The sequence below is a fragment of the Erpetoichthys calabaricus genome, chromosome 10, assembly GCF_900747795.2.
Source record: "Erpetoichthys calabaricus chromosome 10, fErpCal1.3, whole genome shotgun sequence".
Classification (NCBI taxonomy): domain Eukaryota; kingdom Metazoa; phylum Chordata; class Cladistia; order Polypteriformes; family Polypteridae; genus Erpetoichthys; species Erpetoichthys calabaricus.
Window position 1 is genome coordinate 139,128,155 of NC_041403.2, and position 16,824 is coordinate 139,144,978.

Consider the following 16,824-nt stretch of genomic DNA (forward strand, 5'->3'; position numbering starts at 1 on the left):
CTTTTCTTCGTGGGCCTCATTCTGTTTTTTGTAAACAGTAGAATGATGAGCTTTACCAAAAAGCTCTACCTTGGTCTCATCTGTTCACAAGACGTTCGCCCAGAAGGATTTTGGCTTCCTCAAGTACATTTTGGCAAACTCCAGTCTGGCTTTTTTTATGTTTCTGTGTCAGCAGTGGGGTCCTCCTGGCTGTCCTGCCATAGCGTTTCATTTCATTCAGATGTCGACGGATAGTTCGAGCTGACGCTGTTGCACCCTGAGTCTGCAGAACAGCTTGAATATGTTTTGAAGTTGATTGGGGTTGTTTATCCACCATTCGGACTATCCTTTGTTACAGTCTTTTATTAATTTTTCTCTTCCGTCCACGTCCAGGGAGATTAGCTACAGTGCCATGTGTTGTGAACTTCTTGATTATGTTGCGCACAGAGGACAAAGAAACATGAAGATCTCTGGAGATTGTTGATATTTTTCCACAATTTTTGTTCTCAAGTCCTCAGACGATTCTCTGCTCTTCTTTCTGTTCTCCATGCTTAGTGTGGCACACTCAGACACACAACAGAAAGGTTGAGTCAACTTTTCTCCATTTTAACTGGCTTCAGGTGTGATTGCTATATTGCCAGCACCTGTTTCTTGCCACAGGTGAGTTCAAACGAGCATCATATGCTTGAAATAAAACGATTTACCCACAATTTTGAAAGGGTGACAATAATTTTGTCAGGCCCATTTTTAGAGTTCTGTGTGACATGATGTCAGATTTGGCTTTTTTTCTCTGTTTTTTGTGTTGTTCCAATGCACATAAAGGAAATAAACATGTGTATAGAAACATTTGTAATTGCAATAATTTTCTGGGAGAAATTCCAGGGGTGCTGATAATTTCGGCCATTACTGTATGTGTATGTGTACATGCATGTTTTTGTTGGTTTTTGATTTTATTATCTGTATGGTGTGCTTGGGTGTTTAGAAAGGCGCCTTGTTAAACTTGACTTGCTTGTACAGAATGTTACTTGATTTTAATAAAATCAATAAAATTTCAAAAAAAAAAGATGTATTATTATTAAATGTACAAGGTTTTTGTTTGTGGATTGCTTATTCATGTATGATGCACTTCTTCTACTTAAGTTATACATATTCTAACTGATGCCATTTTGTATGGCTACAGTAGATGTGTTACGGAGCTCTGTAGGTGTCAGGCAAAAAAAATCCATTGGTAAGCCGTCTGAATGAATTACATAACTTGTTTCAACTGCGGTGGTCTTCCAATTAGTTCCTCTTCCAGTTCACTGATGTTAACACACATTTTACAGTTCACTGAACTGTATGCCAGGAAAACCATACAAATGAGTTATGTAGTAATTTGTTCAAACGAGTTAATAATTTCTTTGAAATGATTTTTTTTTTTTCTTGACACTTAAGCGGCTCCATATTGTATATTACATAGTAACAGAGTAAGATTTCACTGTTCATTCTCAACAATGGAGCACTAACAGCCCCCTCAGATTACCATGGGGTATTTCACATTCTCCTGTAGCTGTAGCTGAAGAGATGCTCCTAGTTTATAGTCTTCCTGAAATCTTGACTTTAATATCACAATGCTTACAACTACATGGTTCATAATAAGCATCTTATTTACTTGACATTGTAAAAACCAAAATGCACCCAAATTCTATTCTTAAATGTTTACAGAGCATTAGGAATCTCTGCAGCAGTGATCTGTTGCCGTTCCCTCCGGTACATGTTTGTGTTCACCTCCTGAAATAATACAATGCATGTTTAAATTCTTTTATGTCTTGGTGTTTACCTCAAGGGTACAGAGCTAACCTGCTCAAAAATCTTTTCAAATCAATTCTTTGCTTTCCTTTCATTTGCTGTATTCTTTCCAATGCTGAATCATTGAGTTTTTCCCTTGGTCCATTTTAAACTCCTTTATTGTGCTGTGTTCCTGAATCTACTGAGTTAAGATGTAAGGATATTGTTATCAATTTCTTTAATGTCTCCTTGTTGCTATAGAGAAAAAAGCTCACTCTAATTTGACTACGCATGGCAGGCACATGCATGTGAACGAAAGCAATCATTTCAATGTACTTGAAAGTATTGTGTGTTTTTACCCTGATTCCAAATGGCCATTTTCAGATGAGGACAAATCAATATTAGAAGTCTTGCACAGCCTCCGGCGGAGGTGCTCTGAGGACCGCAGTGGAGAAGGAGCAGCAGCAGAGGACATCTCATCCAAGTCATCCTGTGTTGTCTGCCTTGAGCTAAGACTGGTCATGTCTGTCACACAGCTTAAGCAAAAAGACACTGGGATTATCTCATGCCAAAGCAAGAGAAAAAAAATCTGTGTACTTTAATGGGGAAACTTATAAAAACAAATTATGAATGATGTTAACCCAATAAAAGCTGTGTACATTGCCAGTGGGGGAGAGGAGGTAAGATGTACATCAACTCTGGACAAACAGCTAGGCTAGGATGGACAATACCTGGAGATGCTGCTATCCCAAGACAGCTTAGAGTCTGAACTGGGTATCTTCTGGTACCCTTCAGATGTCCCTGGCACCGCATGGTCACTCTTGTCATCAGACTGAGACAAACTTTGTTGAAGGAGCCGGGCATTATGAAACCGCTGGATTGTTTCATGGGAAGCCTCTTTGCCCTGAGAAGGTTACATTAGGCATCTTTAGAATCAGAGCTTCAGACGGATACAGAAACTGTGCAGTGCTCAGTGTGGACAACATTCCATAGACTGAAGGCGTGGGCAGCCGCACACAAACTATGCATAATCTTTTTGGACTACATACTTTCTGGGGGATGAGTATAGAAGACTGTAATTATGAAAGTACATACAGTTTTCATCCATCCATCCATCCATTATCCAACCCGCTGAATCCGAACACAGGGTCACGGGGGTCTGCTGGAGCCAATCCCAGCCAACACAGGGCAGGAACCAATCCCGGGCAGGGTGCCAACCCACCGCAGCAGTTTTCATCTGATGCATTTTTATTTATTACTTTATAATATATTAATATAATATACTAAAATCATAATATAAAATATTAATTTATAATAGAGATAATGACAAATGTGACTAAGATGAGCCAATTCCTTCTGTGCTCTAACAAATGCTGGCACAAGATGCACATCCATGGTGAACTGCAGAATGGTGGCTGACCGAACAATGATGAAGAATGAACTAAAATAATTGTTGATAAAAAGGTGGGAATGATGAGATGGAGGAAAAGATTAATTTAAACACTTATGGATGTGACAGTAACCATCAAAAGTCTAATGTTATGGCTGACAACACGACATAATGGAGTGTTTTAGAAGATTCAGCTTACTTTTCTCAGCTCACGGTCCAGAATGGATTTCTCAAAGCGCAGCACCATGGAGATGTCCAGGTTGTCTTTGCAGAATGAATTCAGTATGCAGGTGATGTCATCCATGAGTGAAAGGATGAAGACCCAAAAGAACCTGAAGGAATCCATTGCTGGCTGGATTGTACTTTCTAATTAAAGGGACATACAAGAATATTGTAAAAAAAAAAAAATAAAAAAATAAAAAAAAACTCTTTACCACATATCTTATCAACATTATGCGTCCATTTGTGGGACTCTAAGAAAAGCTATAGGTCACGTCATGTCAAGATACATTGGTGGTTAGAGCCGATGGTATGGTCTCCTGAAAAGTAAAAGAGGCAGAAGACTGTCAAGCAGCCATACCTTCCTTTCCTGGTGATGTTGCATCTCTTGGAATCTCCTCAAGTTCATCTTCACTAGACTCTGCCACATAAATTCCTAAAAAAGAATGGAACAAAACAATGATCAGGAACTATAGGAGGACTTCAAGGGCAATAAATGATCAAGAGAGAAAAGTAGAAAACAGTAAATGGTCTGAAATGTATAACAAAGGTTGCAAGTGGCCTAATATAAAAGATAGAAGTGACTCTGTTTTGGACACAGAGTGCTGAGACAATGAGGAGTTGTAAGTGAAGCACAGTGGAGAATGAGTTGTGAGGAATACTGGTAGAGAGGAGTATTAATGGAAACAATGGGAAGAGCAGATTCAGTAAGGTATATGATACGAACAACTCTGGACTATATATAATGAGGCCTATGAAGGGTATTGACAGGAGTCTGAAATAACGAGCAGAGTCATTCAGAGACCAAACAGAGTGAGGGTTATGATCAATCAGGCAAAGACGATTACAATTATGATATAAACTGAAGTGACAAAGCAGAGTCTGAAATGAAGAAGAGTTGGCAGTTTGTCAGGTAAAGGACTGCGACAGACAAACCAGAAGTAAGACTAAAGTCAGATGTAAACAGCAGAATCTTTCAAGGTCTAAACTGAAGAGTCTGACCCAATAGGCAGAGAATATTGCAATTATGATATAAAACAGCGGTTCTCAAACCCGTAACAAAAAAGGGGGCGCGAAGATGTGAAAAAAAGAAAACAAGAATCGAAAATATAAAAAATACATCTATTGAAACCAAAACAAATTAACTTAAACTACATTCTGATACTAGAAAAAAAAATATAGAGTTAGATAAATGTCAATAAAATATGCATTGATGATATATCATTAATTAAAAAAGAACAAATTGATATTAGTGGGCTCCTTCCAAAAAAAAACGTTAGGGGGGGCGCGATTAAAACTGTGGCGGCACGGTGGCAAAGTGGGTAGCGCTGCTGCCTCGCAGTTGGGAGATCTGGGGACCTGGGTTCGCTTCCCGGGTCCTCCCTGCGTGGAGTTTGCATGTTCTCCCCGTGTCTGCGTGGGTTTCCTCCGGGCGCTCCGGTTTCCTCCCACAGTCCAAAGACATGCAGGTTAGGTGGATTGGCAATTCTAAATTGTCCCTAGTGTGTGCTTGGTGTATGGGTGTGTTTGTGTGTGTCCTGTGGTGGGTTGGCACCCTGCCCAGGATTGTTTCCTGCCTTGTGCCCTGTGTTGGCTGGGATTGGCTCCAGCAGACCCCCGTGACCCTGTGTTCGGATGCAGCGGGTTGGAAAATGGATGGATGGATGGATGGATTAAAACTGTTATGAAAACTCGGGTCGCAAATACTTAAAGGTTGAGAAACGCTGATATAAAGAGCAATGGAAGACTGAAATGAAGAAAGACAGTGACAACAGTCTGAGGCAAAGGGCCGAGTCACTCAAGGTCCACAACAGAGATTGATATGCTTGAGTAGAGTGGAGTATGAAGTTACGAAGAACACTGAACAAATTACATTAAGAATAGTGGCAGCAATATGAAGACAAGAATAGCAACAGTGTGAGGCGCTATCTAAAGAGACATAGTCACATAGAATGATCAGGTTTAATCTGTGGAGTGAGGAGTCTGATATAACAAGTACAAGTAATTAAGATGCTAATATACAACAGCTGCAATGAGCAGAGCCATCTTAACAGCATAATAAGCCTCTGGGCCAAGCACTACCCTGGGGCCCTTACCTACACAACCGCTCAGCAAGTCATAACACACATAGATTAGCCTGGGGCCCCCGGGCAACTGCCCAGCGTGCCCATGCGTTAGGATGGCCCTGGCAATGAAGAGTCTTAAGTGAGGAAGGGTATGAAGTGAGCAAAGTGAGAGACAGTGACAGAAAATATTCTGAAATAAAGAGCAATGACGACAAAAGGTCATATGTGATGAGCAGAGGCTGTCAGGGTATATTCTGAACAGTGAAGGGTATGATGTAAAAGGACAGCTAATGAAGATTCTGATATGTAACGGGCAGCAACAGGAATCTGAAGAAAACGGCAGTGACAAAGTAAGGCCACACGTGAAGAGAAGTGGCAGTCAGGGTTTAATGTGGAGAGTAAGCTGTCTGATCTTACAGGCCGAGGCAATAAAAATTCTAATAGAAACAGAAGGAGTAACTGGTGCTCACCACACATGCTGTAGTGCTGCACTCCGGCTTTGAATCCGGTTAACCTCGAAAGCTTCTACATTGTGCCACATCATACAAACTGCCACGAAGAAATAATGTAACCACACTGAACTCCTTTACCTGGTAATGTTTATTAGTAACAGACTGAAACGTAAAGACAGAAAACATCTGAGTGCTCAAGCTCTGCCAATACAATTCCTCCTCTCACAGTTAACACAATGAACACTGGGAAAGGCGCACACTAATGCCATAACATAACACAGTAAACAGATTAACTGGAACACAACAGGAAAACTTACAACATTACAAAGATTACCAGGATTTAGTGAAGCTCCAAATAACTAAAGTTAGTATTTTAGACACCTGTTACAGTGGCAGAGAGGAGTGTGCAGAGAAAAGCAGTAGCAGTGTACAGACTGCAAGGTATCATGGAAGTGTAAGCGATAAAAAAGTAAACATAATGCAAGGAGTCTGCAGTGAGGAAGGCCATGGAGTATGTTACAGTATGTGAAGGACAGTAAAAGTGTTTGAGGGGGCTTGATACACAATGGCTTCAGAAAATAATAAGATCCCTTCACATTCACCACACTTCACACATTTTAAATGGAAAAAGTTGCCATTTTTGCCTATCAATCTACACTCAATATCCAATCATGACAAAGTGAAAACATGTTTTTAAAGAGGTTTGCAAATTGATTAAAATCAAAAACTGAAATAGGTCATTCATATAAGCATTCAGACCCTTAATTCAGTACTTTGCAGTAGCCTCTTTAGCAGCAGTTATATGTTCAAGTCTTCTTGGGTAAGTCTCTGCAGCTTTTGCACACCTGGATTTGGGTAGTTTATCCCATTCTTCCTGGGAGATTCTTACAATGTCTGTTACACTGTCTAGAAAGCATCTGTAAACTTCTATCTTCAGGTCTCTCCACACTTGTTTTATGGGGTTTAAGTCTGGGGTTTGGCTGAGCCACTCCAGCGATGTCAAGGCTGTACGCCTCAGGTCATTGACAAGCTGAAAGTTTAACTGCATTCTGGAGCAGAGTTTCTTAAAGGACCTCTCTGTATCTGGCTGCATTCATCCTTCTCTCAATTGTGACCAGTCTCTCTGTCCCTGCTGCTGAGAAGCACCCCCATAGCATGATGCTGCCAGCACCATGCTTCACTGAAAGGATGGTATTATGAAGGTGATGAGCAAAGTCTGGTCTTCACCAGACATAGTGCTTGGAGTTCTGCCCAAAGAGAACAATTTTTGTCTTAATAGTTCAGAGAACCCTTTACCTCATGGTCATAAGAGTCCTTTAAAAGGTGTTTGGCCAACTCCAAGAAGAAACTGGACACTCTATCAGAAACACCTGATTGATGGAGTACTGCTGAGATATCCTGCGTTGGGTTGGCACCCTGCCCGGGATTGGTTCCTGCCTTGTGCCCTGTGTTGGCTGGGATTGGCTCCAGCAGACCCCCGTGACCCTGTGTTCGGATTCAGCGGGTTGGAAAATGGATGGATGGATGCTGAGATATCCATCATTCGAATAGGTTCTCCCATCTCAGCAGATGATTTCTAAAGCACTTTCAGAGTGACCATTGGCTGGACAGAGTCCTTGTGGCTCCAAACATTTTACATTTCAATTATCAAGGCCACTGCGCTCCATGGAACACTCAAAACTTTAGAATTGTTTTTCCCCTTGCCCTGATCTATGCCTTGCCACAATTTGATTGTGACGGTCTGTAAAGAGTTGTTTGGACTTAATGACTTGGTGTTGCAGTGCGGGTCAACTCTATTCTCCCAGACTCCCTTTTGGGAGCCTGTTAAACCTGTACCATATGATAATGTAACCAAGGGATGGGACACAGGAAGCAAGGACACACTGTCAGCAGTGGATGGGTATAAAAAGTGCAGGTGCTTTTATTAATAAATTCTAAAACACAGGTTCAAAATTTAAATACACCAAGAAGCAAGTGCAGTGTAATCTTCAATTCAACAAATAATCCATTTGTGGACGTAAATAGCGAGATGCCTGAAAGTCAATAAAAAATTCCAATAAAAGACAGTGTTCCTTCTGCATTACAAAGCAGCAATCGAAAAGCACATTAAGATCTCAAATTAAAACTCCACAGTTATCAGGTTCCCTCCACTTCTATCTGCCCAGTACAAGTCTCTTCTTTCATCTCCTTCAGCTCACTCTAACAGGTCTTGCAGCCAGGCAGAGATACAGACTACTACAGTCCAACTCACTGGCTCCTTTGCCAATTGTCTCCTTTGGCACATCTCCTGGCACACCCTGAGCCAGACACACTCCTTTCTTCTGCCTCCATCTGTGTCTGCAGGCTCCCAGAATGCTCAGCTGCTCCCAGCTCTACTCTTGAAGCGCTGTTCCTCACACTTTCCTACAGGGCCCCTGACCACTCTCTCATGCTACATAAGCCTTGGTGGTGTGATGTGTTTTGTTGTGGGTGTTGCTTGTGTCCATGTATTGTTTTTTTTTTTTTTTGATTTGTTTTTGCACTTTTCATTCACTGCTCTCTTGTCCTTCACCTCTTATTCTCTTGTCTGGCTCTCCCTTATATTCCTCCATGGGCACAAACCAGAGGAAGCCAATGAAGCAATCGGAACAGAACACACCCTCACATGGCAGATGCACCACACCTCAATTGCTCCACCAACTCCAAACAGCTGCACGAGCATGCACACCCGCAGAGATTGAGCTGGCTATTTATTTATTTAAAACTGATCTTCAACCACTAAGCCACAGACCCTCTAAATCAAACTTAGTGTTTGTTCAGACCTACAGTGGGAATTGTGGAACCTTATATATATATATTGTCGCAGGTGGCCAGGATTATTACCTGGCCGGGACGCCAGAGAGGACCGGAAGGTGGCAAGAATAACTTCCGGGCCACGAGGGCACAACTGCCACGGAGCAGGAGAGGACCACGGGAAAGGAGAACGAACTGTCGGACTTGTTTGGACCCGTGGCCACCGCCTGGGGGCGCTTTACACCTCGTGGGACCTGGATGTTGTTACTTCCACCACACTCTGCAAGATGGCGGAGGGATCGGCCAGGGACGCCTGGAGTGTTTCCGGGTCAAAGGGCAGCACTTCCACCACACCAGGAGGTGCTGCAAGATGGACGCCATCAGCCACCTGGAGCACATCTGGGCAGGGATAAAAGGGGCCGACTCCTTACAGTCAGAGAGCCAGAGTCGGGAGTAGGAGTTGGACGAAGCTCCCTGGAGGAGTAGAGGCGGCAAAGGACTGAGTATTTTGTGGTGATTATTGCTGAGTGCATTGTGTACAGTGTGAGAATTGTTTATTTAATGTTTAATAAACGTGCATGTTTTATAAAGATGTGGTCTCCGACTGGTGGTGTCCGGGCAACTATCACAATATATATATATATATATATATATATATATATAAAAATATATATATATATATATATATATTGTGAAGGACAGCCGGGTCCCATGCCCGGCAGGGATGCCCCTGCTGCATCTATTCCGGGGGAGCCACCATGGGCAGCTCAGTACCTCCCCCGGGACGCTTGGTGGCAGCCTCCCTGGTGGACGATGATTCCCCAACCTGGCGCAAGGCTCCATGGGAGATGGAGATCTCCACAGCCTGGGTGGGGGCTTGGATGGCCACCAGGGGGAGCTGCATGGACTTTCCAGCCCAGCTGGTCGACTCGTCAGCCCCACCCAGAAGGTCAATTAGGATCAGGTAATCAAGCACCTGGAACGCTTCCGGGTGGGGTATAAAAAAGGCCAGCCACCACCACTCGAGAGAGCCAGAGTCGGGAGGAGGAGGACTAAGCCTGAGGAGGAGGAGGAGGAGGAGGAGGAGGAGGAGTGGTGGTGCTGCTGAGGTGGAGAGAAGTGTGGTTTGTTGTGCTAGCTGTGAGTTGTATTTGGGACTGTGTTGGGCCTGTGGGACTCGGGGAAGGCGTGCCCCACGGCTGAAGAGAAATAAAAAAGTCTTTTATTTAAGTACGTGCCTCTGCCTGAGTCTGTGCCGGGTCGGGCGCTATATAGCGCCTTTTACAATATATATATTGTCACCCACATGCGCATGGGAGGCAGCTAAAAGGTTTGAATGAGCCAGACCAGGATGTGGCAGAGTGCACTGACTCTTTTACTTGCTTTTCTGCAGACCGTTCACAGGAAATTCCGCCTGGCCCTGATGACGTCAATTCTGGTTCCGACCCCTTTGACATCACTTCCGGGTCAGAGCCTATGGATGAAGACCCTTCCGATTCCAGCCCCTTTGAGGTCACTTTCTATACTGGCCTCTAAAAGCCGCCACCTTTCCCCTATCCCCTCAGTTCTGTTTTAGACTCCAATTTGTGCACATGTGCAGTGCTATCATTTTATTCAATTTTGCAGGCAGAAAATAATATACGGGTGGCTGCCCCAAACCTTGCTATGGCTCTTTGTCGAGTTTGTGAAAACATATACAGGTGTGAGTAATTTACAGTATAAACGATGTTCAATTAATTAAGGTCGGAACAGGTGGACAATCAAGTTTTAGACACATCTCAATGATAGGTAAAGTGGACAGAATGTACCTGACCACAATTTGTACTGACACAGTAATGGACCCGAATACTTACATAAAAGACCGATTTCAGTTTTTGATTTTTAATAAATTTGCAAACCTGTGTTAGACATGTTTGTATTGATAGTGAGTGTAGATTGACCGGGAAAATGGCAAATTTATCCATTTCAAATTAAATCTACAGAAAGTGAAGGGGTCTGAATACTTTCTGAATCTCCTGTACAGTAATAGAAAGAGGTCATTAAGATTCTGTGGTAAATAGCAGAGGTACTGAAGTGTAACATCATGAAAAGCCCAGATATTAAGTTAGTGAAAAGCCCCTATGATCTGCCAAAGGATGCAAGGAGATCATAGAGGCCAGGCTTGGGCAATGTCGGTCGTGGAGGGCCACAGTGGCTGCAGGTTTTTGCTCCAACCCAGTTTCTTAATGAGAAGTCAATTATTGCTGATGAAGCATTTATTGCTTAAGTGACATTTTGATGTTTCATTTTACTGGTCTCGTTTGTTAAGGTTTCCCACCCTTAATTGCTAATTTCAATCTTAAACCGCTGCATTCGCTGTTTTAATGGCTCATTATTAGCAATAAGATGTAAATGACAAAGCACGCAGCAGTTCTTCATGTAGCTTTTTTTCCATTTACACCTGTGTGCGTTCATCATGCACTATTTGATTTAATAAAACACTTAATAGAAAAATGTGACAGACTGAAAATTATCTTTTTTAGGCATCAAATTATTTGGATGGTAACCTTGGAAAGGAAAAATTCTAAGATATAAGAACCTTGCAGTGTGCAGACTAACAAGCCATAAAATTAAATAAGGTCTGAGATTGGCAAGGATTGGTTTCCAATTAAGCAATTGGGTTGGAATGAAAACCTGCATCAACTGCGGCTCTTCAGGACCGACATTGCCCACCCTTGATATAGGCAAGATTACTAGGATGCCCTGATGGGAAGAGCAGAAGTAAATTTTAAGCCTTGTGTAAAGACTATTATAAAGTTTACATGAACTGCACAAAATGGCAAATTCACCCGATTCACAAAATTGTCTGCATCAGCAGCCTACCTCGTTCCCGCATCTCCTCCTTGTCTTTTTCCTTCTGATACCTCTTCAGTATTCGCTCCTCCTTCTTTTTAATTTTCAGTGCTTCCTTGGAGCTGGTCATCCAGGCCTCATAGGCAAGCTGGAGAGGAAAGGCAATGAGCACACCAGTCAAGCTCTGGGGGCGCTGAAGCTAATCCACCCCCAATCTTAAACTCCTTAGCCCTTGTCTTTCTATGTTCACACTCTACTTTACTGTGTCCACACCTGAAAGGCTGATTTCTTTTTACTGACTTCATCTTCCTTTTTCTGTGGCTCTTCCTCGGCTTCTTCCTCACTGTCTGAATCGAAGAGGCTATAAGAGCCATCTCGAATCACTGGAGAATAGAAGACCCAGTGAATTGTCCCATAAATTAGAGCACACACCAGAAGACTTTTACTTAAAGTGGTTGCTTGGTAAGAAGGTGATCTCTTAGTGTTTGCAGCTTTGCCAAAGGAGTAGGTACTTACTGCTGGTGTGAGTGACCCAAGGCTGCCACCAATTCTTTTCCTCACTCCTGCTTTCTTGATTGCTTCCCTCTGTAAGAAAAAGGACAAGATTATTGAGTAGCAGGATATACACGTGTATGAGGAGAGCTGTGCTGCTGGGCTCTTCACCTTTGATGACATTTCACTTTCTTTAAAAATACACATACATGCAAGGTTTTTGATTAACTAACTTTACAGATTCAGGCAAGATCAAGATGTTTGCTACTTTTGAATGTTCACTGGTGAGCTCAAAGAAAAAAAGCTACCCCGAGCATTTTCGTGCCCAGTTTCTTCACTGTCCTTTTCTCTCTTCATCTGCATTGCAGTGGCTGCTGCTGGGATCATTTTCCCATCCTGGAGCCTTTTTTGTTTCAGTTTGATCTTTTCCATCCTTAAAAAAACAAAATGACAAGTCGGCCAAGTCTAATCAGTGACAATAGCAAAATGTCGGGTGACACAGGTACTGTGGGAAGTGGCATCCCAAGTGGTTATCAGGGTCCTAAGAGCCAAAATGTCTACAAGAGACAGAATGTCTTCATAAATGGCTCATTGTTCACTCCAACTAAATCATGGCAGATCTAACATCCACATAAAACAATGTCTAACATCTCATTTCCACCAGGATCCACTACAATTTCAGAAAAATCTTGCATGTAGATAAGATTTCAAATATCACATTTTAGATTGTTAATGTAAAATTTAAATGAAAAATGACCTAAAACCAGGTCAGAAGCCTGGTTCTGATTCTGGGCTTTTCTGGTGTCAGTAGAAAGTGGGATGAAAACTGCATTTGATCCAGCACTTAAATTAAAAATCTGACCAGAATTTTTAAGGTCAAAAAATTGGAAATAGATTTTTTTAAGTTTCACTAAGACTGTGGTATCAGTGAAATATCGCTGTTAAGAGGCCACTGGACTTGAACTTGTTTCTCCATTTTAAATTGACTGTTGCAATGCCAAAGGCAAATAGAAATTTCAGGATGTTTAAGGCAGCATGCTGGCTTAGTGGTTAGTGTTGTAGCATCACAGCTCCAGAGCTGTCAACCCAGACACTGTGGGTGAAGAGTCTGAATGTTCTCCATATGTCCTGTCAGTTTTTTTAAGTACTTCTCTTTTGCACCAAAATCCTAAAAATATGTGTGTTAGGTTATCTGGTCACTCTAAACTGCCCTCAGGTGAGTGTGTGTTGGTGTAGGTATGTTAACTTGATGGACCGATGTCCATTCCAAGTTATTTTATGCCTAATGGGATACAACTAGCAACTATGACCCCAGTCTGAGCAAGTGTATTTAATAATGAAAGGGCAGCTACATATGAAATATGAAGTAGATTACAGGCCTGAGGAGGCCTATTTAGGGTTTTGTAATTACTGAACAGTGAAAGATGGACCATGTGGGTCCAGTGCAGCATGGATTACCTGTAGCGTCTTGCTCAAAATTATATATTTGCTTTGTAGGGCACACATACTGTCTTTTGAGGGCCTCCATGGATTTCTGCTCATTCTCCATTCTTGCAGCAATTGCTTTCTTCACTTTAGCTTCAAATAGCTCAGCTCCCCTGGAGAGAAAGAAAATAAGAATTCAGTGCCATTCCCAGGCCACTCCTGATCATAAGGAGTAGATAAAGCATGGCACAGAAGTGCACTGGCTAACTAGTAAATACCTTCATTACTCAAAATGAAACTATACTGTCACTGTCTACACCAGGAGCATTCACCATTTAAATTCAAATCAGGCCCAATGCCGCACCGCGTACATCTCAATCATACCCAGTGCCACCACAACTTAAATCAAAATTGAGCTGATGAATATTGTGCTGAACAGATTACCTGGATGCAAGGATCTTTGATGCCTTCAGGTCAGCCACTACATATAGAAAGTAGTAACTGAGGAAGACCCGCCTCTGTGCTAGTAGAAAGATGAAACAGATGGCATCCCAGATGACGCCAGCTTCTCCTTCAGGAAGCTCACATTCTTCATTGGTAGGTGCTGCAAAGACAAAAACAGGCTTCAATGTGTGCACTGCTATAACTACATAGAGTGTTGTGATGCCCAGGTGGCACACAATGCAACTGGCACTACCTCCTTGAACTTAAGTCATTGATAAGCATGTACTGAGGATGGCTAGGGCAATGAGGACTCGTAATAGCAGGGATAGGCATTTCAAAAGTCCTTTGTGCTATTTAATTCAAACAATAAAAGCAGTGTTCAAAATATTCAGTAAATAGTAATTATCCTTCAATTAATAAGTCAAATACTCCAATAAAAACACAGTACTGGTGAGACAGCTAAATCCAAATAAATATAGTTAATAAAATTCCAGGTTAAACCAAAGTCAGAATCCCCATTATGTTTCTTTCCAAGTGTTCTCTTATGCATGTCTTACCCTAATCACCCAACTTCCAGATATGCTAAGTGGGGTCAAGACCCTGGGGAAAGCTGTCTTCCTAGACTGCTGACTTGGTCACTTTCCATTGGTGCCCACCGGGTTGCACTGAGAACCAAGTCTGTCTTTCCTATGCCTCAGCTCCTGTGGAATCCCTAGAAGCCCCTACTTAACTAATGTCCCAGTCACCATCTCTTAGCATCCACCAGGATGCGCTGAACTCAACTCCATCTTCCCTACACCCATCTCAGCATCTGTAGGATCCCTAGGATTCTCACCATCACTCCTAGTATTTAATGCACAGCAGGTGTGATCTGGTCCACTCCTAGAGCACCTCTCATGCAGTTCCACCGCAGAGTTTCGCCTAACAGCTTCACCACCATCTATTAACACTAGCTCCTATCCAATCCTGATCTTTTCTCTTCCTTACTTCCTCAATCTCTCCTTGTTCTTTTGTTTTCCCCAGGTTCTTTATGCCTTTTGGGTTCAGACTCACTCAGTGCCAATAAGGAAATTGTCTGAACTGACCACATTTGCATGTGAATGCACAGTCAGCCAATTTCCTGATTAAACACCCCAGCGGTGCTCGGCTTTGCTGCAGCACACACCCACACCCTCAAAACCTGAGCTACACTGTGTTGTTTAAATGACAAAGACACCATGCCATGGACCTCTTACTCACTTCACCACAAGTGTCTATAGTTGGGGCACCAGCTTCAGAGACCTAAGCTCAATTGCTAGCCTGGTCAGAGTCTGTGTTGAGTTTGCACATCCTTCCATATTAGTTTGGGTACTAATTTTCGTCCACATGTTAAACATTCGAAGGCTAGGTTGATTTCCCTGTTATTTGATTGTGAGTGTGCACCTGAGTGTGGGCTATCCCATTTGGGACTGGAACCTGCACTGTGCGTAAAGCTGAAAAAATGTGGGATTAGACAATCCATGGATTTTGTTAGTTCAGACAGGGAGACATTGCACAGTGGATTAATGGCTAGATAAGTCTGTGATCACAAAATGAAACAGAATGTGGGTGGAAAGGTCAGAGGTCTGGATATAACTTACGCAGTTCATAGCCTGGCACAGTACAGAACATGCTTAGCATCTGGATGATCCAGCATCCTTTCTTCAGGAAGATGTCCATGTAGACACAGGCCCCCAACTACAAGAAAACAACACTGGAAGTCCATTTTCAATTATTACATTTAAGTGGGCAAGACACAATAAGTGCAGTGCAGAGACAAGTTCTCTGCAGTCTTGTGGAAAGGTGTTTCAGAATGCCAAGAACTTTATTGTGCTTTTCATGACTTTCATATGAAACATTATATGCGGGTGACAAAGATGTGGATTGGGGTCAACAGTACCCCTTTCGACCCCAGGCTGGCTCATCCCACTAGATTAAATGGACACTTGGCAGAACCTAAAAGTAACCAAGCTTAACTGCCCCACTGATGTGTTAAGACAGAAGTATAGGGTGGCCTAGCTCAATTCATCTAGATGGCAAAACACTGGGTACAACTAGGCGGCCACCTGGAATTACTTCACTGAGCTGGGGAAACACTGAGTAGAAACCTATGGCTGACAAGCTCACAATTAATAATAAGACATTGGGCCAGAAATGTGAAACAGCTCAGCCTGACCCACTTAGACAGAAAACACACGGCAAAATGGATGTTAGCAAAGATTGTCCAAGGGATCATAAAAAAATATACGGTAATGATTTTCCTAAGCAGCCTCACACAATTTAGGTTCAATTTATAGGTCATTAAGCACATCTAATTGACCTTCTGAATGCTCACCGAAAGGGCATTCTTCATTGTGATGACTAGAGTAGTGTAGGCAATAAGAAGGTCCCACCGCTTCAGCACATGTTGAACCGGCTTCAGCAGCAAAGTGCCTCCAAACAGCATGAAGTAGAAGCAAGACATCAAGTAGCCCATGCAGAAAATGTTGATCCTTGTTGTTCCTGTGATAAAAAGGAGGCAGAGCACCAGCCAGAAGAAGTATCCAAAGATGGAGACTTTTGCCATGTCCAGGTAGGACCTGTCAGGAAGGTTAAACAATACCAGTGGCTAACAAGAAAAGAGGCTGAACAAATATCCAAACGATCCACTAAACAGCTCCTGAAAGAACATGAGTGAGGATAGGTCCTACAGTTTCCAAGGTGGTGTAACCTATGCTGAGACCATTACAGACCATTACAGATGGTAAGATGGTGGACAAGCACTAAATAATTGTGACTGTTTTATTTAAGGCCAATGCAATTTTATAATCATAACATAAACAATCACTGTAGAAGTGTAACCGTCACTTGGATAGCCAATCAAGTGCTCTGATTGATCAAGTGGTACTCCTAAGGTGAATAACCATAGAAGAGGTGTAATTATGAAGAGGTCAGCCACATCGGTGTTAAAGTCATGAGATGATCAACC

The 16,824-nt window shown here is 42.5% G+C and overlaps 1 protein-coding gene across 1 annotated transcript in view; it reads right to left on the minus strand.

The window, feature by feature from the left end:
- The window catches only part of si:dkey-11f4.7 (piezo-type mechanosensitive ion channel component 2), a 75,511-nt gene that overhangs the window by 24,210 nt on the left and 34,477 nt on the right, over positions 1–16,824 (minus strand). The window contains 12 exon segments of the mRNA XM_051932467.1: positions 2,106–2,282; positions 2,478–2,650; positions 3,336–3,502; positions 3,717–3,791; positions 11,508–11,625; positions 11,751–11,860; positions 11,994–12,062; positions 12,278–12,402; positions 13,478–13,567; positions 13,839–13,998; positions 15,458–15,554; positions 16,192–16,435. Of these exon segments, the coding sequence (XP_051788427.1) occupies positions 2,106–2,282; positions 2,478–2,650; positions 3,336–3,502; positions 3,717–3,791; positions 11,508–11,625; positions 11,751–11,860; positions 11,994–12,062; positions 12,278–12,402; positions 13,478–13,567; positions 13,839–13,998; positions 15,458–15,554; positions 16,192–16,435 (1,605 nt within the window).